Source organism: Solanum stenotomum, chromosome 4, assembly GCF_019186545.1.
Source record: "Solanum stenotomum isolate F172 chromosome 4, ASM1918654v1, whole genome shotgun sequence".
Taxonomy (NCBI): domain Eukaryota; kingdom Viridiplantae; phylum Streptophyta; class Magnoliopsida; order Solanales; family Solanaceae; genus Solanum; species Solanum stenotomum.
The window spans coordinates 2,394,418-2,409,663 of record NC_064285.1 but is presented as its reverse complement, the minus strand read 5'-3'; the positions used below and the strand labels follow the sequence as shown (position 1 = coordinate 2,409,663).

The 15,246-nt window shown below is 35.6% G+C and overlaps 2 protein-coding genes across 2 annotated transcripts; one reads left to right on the top strand and one right to left on the bottom strand.

Moving 5' to 3' along the window:
* The first annotated feature begins 323 nt into the window (after nucleotides 1-323).
* On the top strand, nucleotides 324-3,668 carry LOC125861908 (serine/threonine-protein kinase Aurora-2-like). The gene is made up of 9 exons (XM_049541812.1): nucleotides 324-483; nucleotides 1,169-1,285; nucleotides 1,666-1,812; nucleotides 1,901-1,996; nucleotides 2,267-2,362; nucleotides 2,460-2,556; nucleotides 2,717-2,834; nucleotides 3,235-3,307; nucleotides 3,391-3,668. Exons 1-9 carry the CDS (start codon nucleotides 442-444, stop codon nucleotides 3,490-3,492), a joined length of 888 nt encoding a protein of 295 aa, XP_049397769.1. The 5' UTR covers nucleotides 324-441; the 3' UTR covers nucleotides 3,493-3,668.
* A 1,019-nt stretch (nucleotides 3,669-4,687) lies between these two features.
* LOC125861907 (ATP-dependent 6-phosphofructokinase 6-like) lies at nucleotides 4,688-14,413 on the bottom strand. Its single transcript, XM_049541811.1, has 13 exons — nucleotides 13,997-14,413; nucleotides 12,225-12,271; nucleotides 12,067-12,106; nucleotides 10,795-10,857; nucleotides 10,557-10,694; nucleotides 9,093-9,251; nucleotides 8,575-8,628; nucleotides 7,918-7,986; nucleotides 7,531-7,660; nucleotides 6,891-7,159; nucleotides 6,160-6,208; nucleotides 5,932-6,086; nucleotides 4,688-4,879 (listed from the first exon to the last, which is right to left on the bottom strand). Exons 1-13 carry the CDS (start codon nucleotides 14,096-14,098, stop codon nucleotides 4,697-4,699), a joined length of 1,458 nt encoding a protein of 485 aa, XP_049397768.1. The 5' UTR covers nucleotides 14,099-14,413; the 3' UTR covers nucleotides 4,688-4,696.
* Nucleotides 14,414-15,246: the final 833 nt, after the last annotated feature.

Below are 15,246 nucleotides of genomic sequence, written 5' to 3'. Positions count from 1 at the left end.
TAACAAAAAAAATCAAAACTATTATCAAAACTGCTAAACCAATAACCCAATACTGATAAACCAATAAAAAAAATCGATTCAAATTATCGATTTCGATTCGATTTTGAACGGTCCTACTTCAAAAGGTTGTCCTATTAAAAACTCTCTCCAAAATCAATACTTATTTCTAACTCCCTGAAGTATTTCGTCGATTCACCCGAAAAACCTATAATGGACCCCGCAATAAAAAAATAAAAATAAATCCTCTTCATGGCATTTGGCCCACATGGCACATGTCATGTTTGCACAAATAAAATATGACCGTTGCAAAGGAGAGATCTCCTTCTATTCAAAAAACTTGACATTGTTTTAACGAGTCCCAAATTGCTCCTCATTCAGCCATTTCTCTCTCTTCTTTCTCTCTCTATATTTTAGGGCATCGTATACAGGCAAAAGAGGGATATGGGGATTGCACCGGAGACTCAGCCACAGCAACAGCCGAAGGTAACAATTTTTTCTGACCTAATTAGATGAATAGAAGAGCAAAAATGTCAATTTTTGTTTTTTCGTGAGCTTAGGGTTTTTAGGAATTTTAACTCATTGAGTTATATGCGTGCTCATTTTGTTCGATTTGAATGTTGCTATGCGCTTGAATTTCTGACGATTTTGTTGAATCCCATTTGTTGTAAAGAGTTCTTTTTTCTCGATTTTGAATTTAATTGATAGGTATTTTAAACAGAAATGTCGCAATTTTGGGGTGGACAATAGTTAACTGAGCACTGTAAAAGGATTTAGGGCAGTGGAGTAGGATTTTCTCATGGAAAATTTTGGCATGTTGTAGAACAAATAAACTAAATGGACTGGTTGACTTTGCTGAGCTTTGTTTTTCATTTTCCTGGACAGTTATCATGGTTATGAAATTCTAAGATTTTCTATGCTTTAAGTTTACAACAACAATAATAACAACATACGTAGTGAAATCCCACAAGTGGAGTCGGCGGAGGGTAGAGTGTACATTGACCTTACCCGAGACCTTTCGTTAAGAATAATACAGTATTTACCACTCCACCATAATCCATGTTGATTTATGCATTAAGGTTTAAAAGATAGAAATGTATGTTCTTTTAACTTTTTTTGCATCAATTTTCCCTTTTGTATACTTGGTTGATTAGGATTTTATTTTTTGCAGGATTCCTCTGAGGGTGCGGCGGTGGACCAAAAGAGATGGACTCTCAATGATTTTGACATTGGAAAGCCTCTTGGAAGAGGAAAATTTGGTCATGTATATTTAGCTAGGGAGAAAAGGGTTAGTGGATAATTATTAATTTTAATTAATCAACTACATATGCTTCACTGGTTTGGTAATTCGGAATACTATTCATCTTCTGAGTTCTGTGACATTGTTTAATGGGAAATTGCTGGGCATCTGATCCTCATTTTCATCCTTCATGGAAATCAATGTTTTTGAAGTATAAAGGAAAAAAGAAATGTATTGTGCTTATTTGTATGTCAGCTTAGATTGTGTTGAACTATTCAGATTTTAGAAAGTTCTTAGCCCATTGATAAAATCCTTCCCTAATCTGTATACCTATCCTCCTCCTGTTTTTCTTCTTTGTTTATCTAAATATACAATTCATGCTACAAACAATAACGCCTATTATAATCTTAGTTGTTTCATGTAAACAGAGCAATCATATTGTTGCACTAAAAGTGCTTTTCAAGAACCAACTGAAACAGTCCCAAGTTGAGCATCAGCTTCGTCGTGAGGTAGAAATACAAAGCCACCTTCGGCATCCAAATATCCTGAGACTGTATGGTTACTTTTATGATCAGGTAGATTTCTACAATCTTAATGCTTTACTTGTTCAATTTGTGGCCTGAGAAGAATTATAAGAGACTGATTATCTCATTATTATTGCAGAAACGGGTTTATTTGATTCTGGAATATGCTGCCAAGGGTGAACTCTATAAGGAGCTGCAAAAATGCAAATATTTTAGTGAAAGGCGTGCTGCAACTGTGAGTTCTTATCACACTGTTAGACTTTGCCTTCACATTACCGTGAAACCTTGGGACTCCCTGTTAATCATTTCCTTTGTAGATTAAGGGATGAAGAGCATTCGCGTTAGTTGGGTGTTCATTTTCTCTTTTTTTCTTTTTGTCACATCTTTAGGTAGCATTGAGTCCGTAACACGTTATGTCATTTTAATATGCTCTCTAGTTTACCTATCGTTATTAAATTGATACAAAAGTTTTATGTATTTTTTTTGTCATGGGTGTGGTGTTCAGTATGTTGCATCATTGGCGCGAGCCCTCATATACTGTCACGGGAAGCATGTGATACATAGAGATATTAAGCCAGAGAACCTTTTGGTTGGTGCACAGGTACTTATTTTGCATTTTATTGGAGTTTATGTTTTGCTTGCTGCTGTAAAATGGGGCAGAGTTGTTAACTGTATTTTTCATGGTTTTCTACTATTAGGGTGAACTTAAAATTGCAGACTTTGGTTGGTCGGTACACACCTTCAATCGCAGACGCACTATGTGTGGCACTCTAGACTATTTGCCACCTGAGATGGGTACGCACGTTGTACTTGATGTAAATTAATGTTCTCATTGGCCGAAGCAAATAATCTTTTCTCCAAGTTCATCTGTGCTTTTCACATGGCCTGCTTGATTTTGTTAAAAGCAAGCCTAACTGAATACATGAGTGTGGTGGTTGATTGCTGAATGTTGCAGTGGAAAGTGTGGAGCATGATGCAAATGTGGACATTTGGAGCCTGGGTATTCTCTGCTATGAATTCCTATATGGGGTGCCTCCATTTGAAGCAAAGGAACACTCGGACACATATAGAAGGTAAACTTTCTCTACAAATGGAAACTATTGAGAGTTTTGCTTTTTATGAGGAATGTGAACTGAAAAAGTAAAAGAGTTTTTGATTTAGCTAGCAGAACAAGCAGTCCTAAAAGAAACAATAAATGAACCTTGAGGAGCCGTTTGACCATGAATAAGATTTGGATATTATTTGAAGGAGATTATATCAACTCAAACTTGATATAGAATTTGAAGTTTGAAAAACATGTTCTTGGAGTTTTTCAAGTTTTTACTCAGTAAACTTCAATTCATGTCTTAAACACTACTTTAGCTTTCAAATTCTCTTCTTCAACTTAACTTCAAATATTACATTTTCTCAAAATCTCAACCAAATCATGTCCTAACGCCACTAAGTGTCGTGGTTTGTGATGACGTTACACAGGATTATACAAGTGGATCTAAAATTTCCTTCCAGACCGGTAGTCTCATCAGCTGCAAAGGATCTTATTACTCAGGTTAGTTTCAAAATTATTCAGCTACTTTTCAGATAACTACTATACTTATGTTTCAGCTAGACTAATATTATGTGGCATAGCAGATGCTAGTCAAGGATTCTTCGCAACGTTTGCCCTTGAAGAAGTTACTTGAGCATCCTTGGATTGTGCAGAATGCAGATCCTTCTGGTGTTTATAGGGGTTAATGGATACATCTTCTTGCAAGTTCCAATCATACTACATTCTTTTATATTTTTCAAGAAGCCTTTGATATCTCAGATAGGATAAATCATTGTCATGTAAAATGAGAGGAATTACTTTACGAGCTGTAATGAAAAACCTGTGTTGCTTGAAAATGAGAAGAATTACTTTTCCAACTGTTTATTATGTAGCTAGTAAGTCATTTTACCATTCTTTCCCAGATGTCTCTGTATCTTTCTATATTAAAGTTAACTTGGCTTTAACTGGCAACTCGACACTTCGTTTGGATGATCATGTTGGTTAACCAGCCATATCTTTATACAGTTATACTTGGAGAACATGTCATTTCTTCAGAGGTAGATCTTGATAATCCTTACAAACCACACATCGAACATTCATCTAGTATTTGCAATACCTTAAAACTTTGGACTATCATCTAACATTTCCTCGACATTTTTAATTTGCTTGAAAGGATCATTACAAGAGAAATTGAAGGGGAAAAAGTTATTTATGTCCCAATAAGGAGTTCTTTTTTCCTGCTTTGTATTGTCAAGAGAGATTGAAAGGGAAAAAAAAGTTATTTACGTCCCAATAAGAAGCACTATTTTCCTGGTTTGTATTGTTTTACTTGAGCCGAGGATCATCCAAAAGCAACATGTGTCTTCACAAGATAAGAATAAGATTTGTGTACATACCATCCTCTCCAGACTAATATGTTGTTGTTGTTGTCGTCGCCGCTTAGGTGAGTCTAGTCTAGGTGGGTGTAACTCAAAGAAAGATTAGGATGTCCCACTCATGTCCCCAAAAGGGACAATTGGTTAAAAAAGTCTGCCTCTACTTCTGATTTCTGCCAAAATCTTGGACTATTTTAGATCTCAAAAGACCATCCAGCCACACAGAGTTCATCATTTATGTGCATAGCAAATGTTCTCACTATTTAAATTTATTACAAAATATTTTATAAAAAGATGTCTAATTTCACTTCAAGAAATTAGGACTATAGATGAATTAGGCAGAAATATATCTGTTACTACTGCCAACATCTGATGAAGAAGATCCCAAAACCTTCAACAAATAAGTTCCTAGGACTGTTTTATAAGGCACAATGGTAAGCAGCAAAGTTTTAAAGACAGCAAGAGAACCACTGCACAGGTAAATGATTACAACAGAGTTACTTCAGTGTGTCGCACCAAGTTCGTAATTACTGTATCAGTGACCTGAGTTCTCATGTGCATTGTTATCCCCATCCAACAGTTGAGTTTGCGGCTGCTCCTCCTTTTTAATCTCTTCAATGTCTTTCACGCGCAAGAAGCTTGGCTGATTGGTTGACGAAAGAAGACGTGCCCACATCCTGTCAGTTATAACCACCATATTTTGTTTCTCGGTAATACGCTGCAAACAAAAATGCCAGTTTAACTTAAACATATATGATTGTGCATCCATGGAGTTCAGAATTCAATGGCTTTAAACCTTCATAGCAAATCAAATGTGCTTTTTGAAGCCTGGAAAGCTTGACAGAGTTGATCATGAAAGGAGGTGTTAAATAGAATATGCTTGAACGTAACTGTGGTATAAACCATGGCAATGACAGCTTTGGTTTTCAGCTGTGGAGATGCTCTTACTTAACATCATACAAATGAATCTTTTATCAACAATAAAACAAAATTATCCAGTGACTGGGTTAACATGTCGAATGTCTTTCCTGGAATGAGGAAAGCTTGAGAAAAACTAAGCAATGAGTCCAGATGGATATGACAGAAGAACTGATCATAAGGTAGAAGAATGAAAGAATTTAAGAAACAGTTGCACCCTTGACCTAAAATGAGAGTTCCCAATCAGAACCTGATAAAGAAAAGCGCATAAAATGCCAGCACAATGTTCTAAAAGGCACTTGTAACTTGTGAGGTATGTCTTCACATGTGCAGATGTGCTTAGAGAAGAGGCAATTCCTAATTATCTCGAGACAGTCAAATGATATGAAAAACCGTTAACATTTTTGTCTTTTACCCATTCTCATGTGTCTTATGCCTGGGTACTTTTCCTCATGCAAAAAGAGGATGTTGAATGGGTAAGTTAATATGGGATGTGTATTAGTAACGAATATTGTATGATAACAATTACTTTTGCCCAAACTCCAGAGCTTTTGAAGGGAATGTGCAAGGACGAGAATGACTCAAGGGTGAATGGCCTGTGGATCTCAACTACAGTTCCTATTTTTGTCATCTTAAGCTATTTACTTAATAATAATGGAAAAAAGTCCTCATAAAGATGCCCAAAACCATGATATAAAAGATCAGATTATTACACTAATGTTTTTTTTGGGGGTGGGGTGGAGTGGGGGTCAAACAACATAGAACTACCCAAGTTGGACTTTGAGAGGTACAGGTATGGAAATTCTCGAGATCATTTCCATTGAAAAGACAAGTCAATGCAGAACTACTTACATTGAATGGAATATAAGTCTGGCGACCATTGACAAGTCCTGAGGTGAAACCTGTGTAGCCTGCCATTGCTCCATGAACACAACTTTGAGCAAGAAGAGTGCAATATACATTATCAGAGGCATTACTTGGAACAGCACGAATCATGTAAGTCGGATCTGAAAAAAGAAGAAGATTAGCTTGATATATTTTGCAACAAATCCACTAATTAAGATGGTTGAAATTTCTTACCTATATATTTAAGAGTAATGCACATCTTAGTTTGTTTAGCAAAATGATCCTACAAGAAAACAAAGATGTGAGCATAACAGAATACAAGACAAAATAGTTCCTCTCTAACTCAACTCAAAATTTCTGTGAACTCTTTAAGAATAAATACACACCATGTTGACAGTTTTAGCCAAGAGGTAATGTCTTAATACTGACATTGGGAAATGTAAGAGTTCTGCAGATTGCTCATCAAGGGTGCTTTGCACCATGAAGTTAGGAAAATTTTCATCATTGTAATTAGATATACCAAAAAGCAGAATGTTCAACAAATATTTGTAGTTACAGCCACTTTACATCATCTACACCAACACATAACTCAGTTTTGATAGTAAGTAGATAACAGCAATACATTTCAATATATAAACATATCACTATAATGAGTTAGCTATTTTCTTACCATAACAATGTCTTCATTAGAGGCATATGCCTATTAGTGATGTTGCGGTTATTATTTGGTAAGAGTAATAATGTGGTACAAGTTCTTTCATCGTGTTTAAATCCTTTTTAAGTGGATACTACCCATCTTTCTAGAAGTGGGGTAGAGGTTGATGTCATACTCCTTCATTAATTGGATTTAATTTGACACTAATCTGCACGCCGAAGTGGAGACAAACATACTTACAGACAGATGAACAGAGAGACATTTCTGAGTTTTAACAATATTTTTAAAGGAGAACTTTTACAACCATTACCCTGATTTTCTGGGAAATCCACAAACCAACATCCTGGAGAAGCTTGTTACCCGAAGCATCTTGTTCCTTTTTGGCATGCGCATTCTCTTCTGCAAGAAGTTCTTGCCCTGCTCCTTCAGCTATCACAATAACCATGTGCCCATTTTCTTTGAGCCGTTTTTCAATGTATTCGAAGAGTCCACCATCTCCTTCAAGATAAAAGGGTGACTCTGGAATTAAACAGAGATCAACATCTCTGCTCGCCAAAGTGGCATACATTGCGATGAATCCTGCAACAAAATTCCAGAAATTTGAACTAAGCCAGGAAAAATTAAATATAAGCATTGGAAAAATAACTTTACAGGGCACTGTTACTGAGATATCACTGCAAATATTATAAGCTATTCTCCACATCAAAATGATTGTCCTAGAGCTTAGATAAGCAGACCTTATTATTTATTACCATTATCTAGTTTGCATCTACTAACTCAGAAGCAATAATTTTTAAAGAGCAAAATTTACCAACACTGTGCAAGAGATGTTATGCAGCAGAGATGGACAATAAATGCTCTCCATGACTCATGAGAACTTGGAAAAAACTTGTCATAACTAGACTATTGGCTATGGGTTAATAAGATTTCAAGGTCAAGGTGCACAATACCACTATAGCGTCCCATTAGCTTCACCACACCAATACCATTTTCAGCACTTTCAGCTTCAACATGAGCTGCATTTATGGCACGTTGAGCCTCCTCTACAGCAGTATCAAAACCAAATGACTTGTCGATAACCTGAAAACAGAAAAAAGTTTTATTTTCACAGACCAGCAGCCATAAATGAAGAGCTCAATTTGGCTTGATCAAATAAGAGATGGTAGCCCAAGCTGAGGCTTTTGAAGACTTAATAACAAGTACTGTGCTGCGGAATACATTTATGTTTCTCATTTGCAAGAAACATCAAACTGTATTTCCTGAGATTATTTAAACTGTTTATTAAATGGAAACAAAAAAAAGAAAAAATCAAGTGGTGCTGAAGAGAAGAGAATTACAGGGATATCATTATCAATTGTCTTTGGGATCCCAGCAACAATTACTTTGAGACCACGCCGCCTGATTTCCTGCAAAATGGCAGTAGGATTGTATAAGCTTGCCAGAGGATAAGTACTCTTCCACCAACCAAAGTATTGAGAATACCCAAAACAAGGACTATATCATCAGTCAAAATCAGATGCAAAAGGTAAAGCATAGAAAAATGGCTGCTTCGTATTATTGGCAAAAAATGATCAAAAAGCACCTTGCAACCTGATATTTAAAAATCATACTAAAACCACATGAAATTTCAAGAGAATAGCAAACCCCTGGAAACTATTAGGTCGATATGCAAAAGCCATCAAAGTCGGACAAACTTAGTACAATATATAGGTATATATACTATCCACGAGCTTAACTGATGTATGCTAAAGGAGGATTAAGGTGATGTAAACATGTAATACAGACTGTCACAGATAGCATAATTCAAGAGACTGTTAAGTGATTATATCACCTCAACGACCTAATAAAAGAATTGGTTTTCAAAACTCTGAGCAGAGTGCCAAAAAGCTCAGCAACACAATACAATCCATGAGCACCTTGTTTCCCTCAAAATGAAACTATTTGAGCTGGCATCTTTAAAATCTTGAAGCTGGAATTTCCAGGAAATAACATACCTCATATATTACAGCTGCTCCTTTCTGAGTTCCATCACCACCGATTATATAAACCTTACCAGTAAAAAACACAAGTTATAGCCAGCGGAAATTTATTGAGTGACAAAACCACACTCAAGACATTTTGCAGTGAGATAGAAGATTCGCCTCGGAGGACACTGACTTCTGGTATAAACAGCAAGTTCATCCCTAAAGATCATATTTTTTGTGACAAAGCTAAAATTCTATTCCTAAACCCCTTTTCTCCCTCTAGCTTCTTTTCCAGATAAAGTCTTTTGCATGAATACAACAAGCATGCTAACAGAAGCTCAACTTTCTTTACCCCCAAAGAAGATTTTCATGACCAGTATAGTTCCTTCTTCATTAATAAGCAGCTTTTGCAAAAGGTTGAGAAAATCATAGCTTGAATGGTGAGAGATGAAAGCGGAAAAGTATTTTGCCAGTTCCGACACCTATTTATGGATGGACAACTTATCTCAAAGAAAACTTGTTTATGGACAATCTCGCACTAGAGATACCTGATTAATTCCACGGTCCTGTATGCTGTCAACAATCTTTGTGGTATCATGGCCTCCTCGTGATGATCCAAGAATTGTACCACCACGTTTATGAATGTCATTAACAGTTTTTGGTGTCAAATTGATGATATTCTTGGAATAGAAACCCCTGTAGCCTCCCTTTTGAAAAAGAATTACAGTATCAGCTGCCAATCAAGTGCAATATAAAACTTTTCCAAGAGGAAGATGTGAAAACAGAATAAAAGAGGCCATATCAATCTCCAATTGTCAAACATTTATATTTAATAGCCAAAAATGGCTCAAAAACAAAACAGCAACAAGAATCTGTTTTCCAATCTAAACTTGCCACACAAAGCAAATTGGTGTCCTTGTACTAGATGCTAACTTGAGGTTGAGTTAGACCCAAGGTCTAAGCAATTTGAATTATGTCTTAAGTTTCTTTAAGCATTGTCTATGAATCAATAAGATTCAAGATCTTTTTTATCGATATTATTACCAGAGTCCTCCATCTCATCCCCACCTCCTTATAGGTATTCTATTCAGAATTGAAGCAAACTGATGCTATAGAAACTTAACAAGGATTACAACTTTATATCACTCAAAAGTTCATCTTTCTATCTACCTCATTTACGTTGTCATATTACATTTCCCACAAAGCAGTGCTTCCTTCTTTTTCCATAATTGTGATAAGATGGATAGAAGATGTCTTCTGATTTTTTTTTGAACTCCAGAACTAGCAACCGATTGAGCTAGATTATCATTTCCTAGATAGAAGGTTTGACCATGAATGAACGCAAACTCCAGAACTGGCCTCTGATTCCTCTGGATTCTACGGTTAGTGGATTCAACATGAATACAGAAGCATTATATCTCAATGTTGTTTTTTTTTTTTGAGAAGGTAACAATTTGTATTTCTATTTCCAAAAAATCAAAACCTGCCACAATTTATATCTCAATGTTTTGATACAGTCACCATAATTCATCTTCATTCTTTTTCAGTAAGGGAATTCATGAATGGCTGTGTACCACAGGCTTAATAAGTATTGCTAATAGTTTGAGTCTTACAAATTGCTCTAATATTGACTAAGGATATGGTCAAGTTCTTTGAGCACATGATGCAAATCACCTTGGGGGGACTCTGCATGTTGCAAGTCTTCACTTAGAGAAGTGGTGCTATTTGATCTAGTCCTACAAAGTCTTTACCTGCTGAAGTTAATAACTAATCTAATGCCAAAAACATTTGCAGAAAAAAAAATATATTCAGCAGCCAGCTTTAAAACTGTGATAAGTTATGAAATAACATAAGCACGTGAATGTACAGAATCCATTGTTCATCAATATGGAATCAAGTACGAACAAATAGTGACTACACCCCCTTGCAACTAACTGTGCATGCCTCAATCACTTCCCATATGAGGCAGAATGCCTAAACAGGCATAAAAGTTTGAAGTTCAAACAACTTACATCGATACCAAAGACTTTGCTGACCCCATACATATAATCAAGGCTATGTACAATCTCTCTGATCACTGTGTTTAGCCCAGGGCACAAACCACCGCAAGTTACAATACAAGCACGAACATCATCCGAACTGAAATACACCTGAGCAACAAAGAGCACGCTTCTCAGTGAGTTCATACTTCTACTGATTGATGAAAAAAAGGAGAATTGCTCTTTCCAGAGGAAATTACATAGTACATACCTTCTGACGTGGACCAGCACGCCGGAAATGCACCCCTCTGGGACTGTCCTTGTGAACAACAACCTGGAAAGAGACTTAAACATTACTTCAATGAGGGGGAGGGGGGATACAAGTTTCCCTGGTACCTAGATGGAAAGACAAGCTAGCATAAGAATATAAAGGTTATGAAGGGCTCATTCCATGAAAGAGAATTTTCACGCTTCTTCACAGCTATATCATCTTGGAAACTACTGAAAAGACTAAAGAAATGAAAAGGAGAGCAAAGTACTGCTTTTAGGTTGGTCTATCTAAAAGAAGAGATCATATCAAAAAACGTAACAGATTCTTTCGTTTCTTTGGGCGACTGGCCATCTGCCAGGAGTTTCGGGTTTAATACCGTTTCTTTCAAGGGTGCTGACCCGCAGCGAGGTAGAGATGACTAAGTGACATGTGGTATATGGAGACGGCAATAGCATGCCATAGAAGGAGATATCAGGTGGAGTCAACGACCCACTAAGACTAACCTATCTACAACTACATCCCCGAACGGCAGTCAAACGGGGGCATGAATGCGAGATGCTAGCGGAATGATTGGCCGGACATTCTGAAGAGTCAGAGCATGTTCTTATTTTAATAAGTTAAGATTTAACCAATAAAGGTACTAAGATGGTACATATTACAAAAGATCAGCATCTATCACTAACATGAAACTACAGATCTCTTATCTCTTCTGGGAATTCCATGTATTGCTCCCTATTTACCATAATACTCCTTTTACACATAAAATACAGATTTAATAGACACCTATTCTTAATCATATCAGCATGTTCTTTTTGTACCTTTAAGCTATATAATGGAGTAAATTCTCAATTTTTTGACATATACCTTGATTTTGTTTATCCTTTAAGCATTCCATTTCAATTCTTAGATTCTGTTTCCTGAGATGAAATTTGTGGCAAGGGTGGAATAACAAAGTGTTCATATGTTACACAGAACCACTAGATATGTCAAATTCAACAAAATACGGGATCTTCATTTTCCCAAAACCTAGATCGAAGTGTAATAGTCCTCTACTCTAGCTTTCAAGTTATTCCTATTAGTACATTCTTTGGATCACCTGCACTCCCAAGGTAGTAAAATAGAGAATCCTAAGCCCAGCTTTCTCAAGACTCTATGTAGTCAAATGTAATTTGTCTTAGTATTTCATCGAACATTGGAACAAACATGGGTATACTATTTTCTTCTTTGTAGAGAATTCTAGACCCATGGAACAAGTTAAGAAGCAGGACTCACCTTTTGGGGGACAGTATCATCCATGTCAACAAAGTACTGCCTGAAACCACAATGAAAGTTCATAACTTGTTATGGATGAAATGCATATATAATTAACCGTGAAGTAACGGCCACATCAGCTTGAAGCATAACAAAAGAATTTTTGGTGATCAACTCACTTCACAACTGAATATGCAGGATTGGACCGCAATGGATTGTCATAAGTCTGCCGTCAAGCAACAAGATGTAAAAGAAGTTCAATTAGTAAATATCAGCATCCAGCACAAGAGACATGAAGGTTGGCAGTATAGAAAAGATAATACCATAAGAGCTAAAATTGAACCATTTATTTAAAACACTTAAAAAAGGGGGAGGGGAGGGGAGGGTGGGGGGGTTATAACAAGAGGAACTAGGATATTGTGTCACAAAAGGTCACATGCCAGCATTCACGATATTTAAAGTGATGACAAACTGGTTCCCTTCCAAAAACAAAATACAGATGGAATGAGCTTCTCCAACCATGTGATTGAATTGAGAACATGAAAGAAAACAAAGGAGAGTGATGGAAACGATATGGTTTCTTTAGGATTGGTTTATGGACAGAAGGATGTACAAATACTTGTCAGTCCAACAAAACCTGAACTTAGCACTTGTGTTCAAAACGAAATTGCAGACATCACGAAAACGTTTTGTAAAATGAACAAAAGTTCATACATATAACGGTTCTCCATTAACAACTGATTAGAATACAACAAAAGCCAATGCATATTCACTTGATGCCTCTTGTTTACTGACACAAAATAAAAGATCTAGATAGCATCTAGCAGCTGTGCTGAACACCAAATTGTAGGCGCCCCCAAGACATCTTTTCTTTTACATAAATGCCAGTTCAGACAACTAATCATCCTCCAACAAGTTAGGATGTCCCCTCATCGAGATAGCTATGAACTCTTTCCTTTTGCAGGCTACTTAAAACTTCAAAGCACAACACTGATATCTTAATTTTGCCGTCCCAAAGAATTTGAGTAGAAAATCTCCCCCTNCCCCCCCCCCCCCCCCCACCCTTCATACAAAGGGGCTTCTGATTCTATCTCTTAGGTTCTGACAAAACTTCATCAGAAGCCCAATAATCATTTCTCCAAGAACTTCAACCAGTAAAAATTAGTAGAAACTAAGCATGAGAAACCATGTGTGCTTTATGGATACCATACTTCTGTAACCAGCTCCCCTCCCCAATTACATGACATTTGAAGTCATCAATAAATTTTAAAGATCTCCCAATATTAGTGCATTTTCAGTTCACTACAACAAAGAACATATTCTTAACTGTTTTCAAAACGGAGAGAAAATGACACTGTACATTTAACCAGAAATCCATTTATACCAACGAGTTTAGAAGGCTGTGATTGGTCCAAAGGGCGGGTCACAAAAGGATTTCTCAGTTATCAAAAAATAAAAAATAAAAAAAAAATAACAACCATATCTCTCTACCCTCCTCCACTTAAGCACTATATACTCCATTCAATAGCTAACTCATAATGTGCGATTGCCACACATCTCGATGCATAGCCCCAATGAGCTTCTTTAACTCTTTTTTTTTTTTTATAATGGTGGTGTCCAAGTCAACTTGCTCACACCTCAACATAAACACTGTGTGATTTTTTCTCATCTGTCCTAACTAGACAGAGTTACATAGTACATGTTTATGGTGGAAGGTGGAAGGTGGCAGGTATCGCGTAAAAATAGCTTCTTTCACATTTCTTTCTACATTTTTATGGATCAAGTGAAGGACAAACAACACAAGATGCAATAACTAAACAAACCCAATCAATTAACATTACAAAATGACAAAATCAAACAATTAGAGATTCACATATACAACATCCAAACACATGCATACTCAAAATCATTCAGAAATTAAGAGAAAAAAGAGAGAATACAAGAACAATACAGGAAGATCAGGGATATAATCAGTCAAATGAGGAACATCTTCAAGAACATAGCCATAATCTCCTTTCACCACCTTCATCTGGTAATTACTCTCAGTACCCATCTTCCCTAAATATACAAAAATAAAAAAGATTCCAACTTTCTCAATGGAAATTCAAAAGGGTATCTGAAAACAGAATCACAAAAACAAAAAAATACATATATATGTTAAATTTGAGTCAACCCAAGAAAAGAGAGATTTGTATTTTTTGGTTCTTGTGAGAGAAGAAACTGGAATATTGTAGTTAATAACAAAAACAAGCGTGACAGTACAACACGTGAATTGGAGATTTATCCTTTCACACGAATCAAAGGAGCAAAAATTAGTCAGAATTTTCAAAGGGGAAAGTGAAAAAAATGATATTTTTTTACAGAAAGAGTGAAAACATATGGATATGGAAGTTGGTCGGCTGGTGGTGGCATTTATCATATCATTTCAATTTTTTAAATATAATTATATATGTAATTAATAAAAAAAAATATTCCTATATATACGACTTAATAGACGTTTGATTATGTTTCATTATTTTTATGATAGATGAGAAGAGTTTCTTCTTTATTAAACATTTAATCCTTATATGATGTTGTTTCTTCTTAATTTGGGTGATACTTCAAAATGATTAATGTGTATTGTTGTACTAATTCAAATTTATTAGTCCACGGAAAATCAAGTAGAATTTAAATATGTGATTTTATTTCATAATTTCACTCAATAAAACTTATCTTTAGTTTTGATGGTATATTTTTGTCACACAAAACGTTGAACACAAGCTTCTACTTTATTCATGCCGCACAAATATAATATGTGACATTATCGTCAATTTCTCTAGTTTCATGGATCAGAGACCCGAGGACACTTTGAATGTCATTCACGCTTGCCTCATATATCATATTTTCGAATTAACACTCCAAATAGTCAAATCTTGATCCTACTCAAACTTAATATTTTAGACTCCAAAATTTGTCTTCATACCTTTAACTTATCATTAATTCTCCGTGAGTCTCTTTCATCAAAATAAATCATAATTTTTTTTATATGTCATAATTAAGATATGTAGTTTTCAAATTAAAGAGCAATATAACATAACAAAAGAAATAATTAATACATTTTGAGCTAATATATAAAACAAAAAGTATTTTAAAAGGAAAAAAAAATTAGAATTAGACTAAAATATTCTTTATTAGTTATTTTATATAGATTTAGTGCTTAAT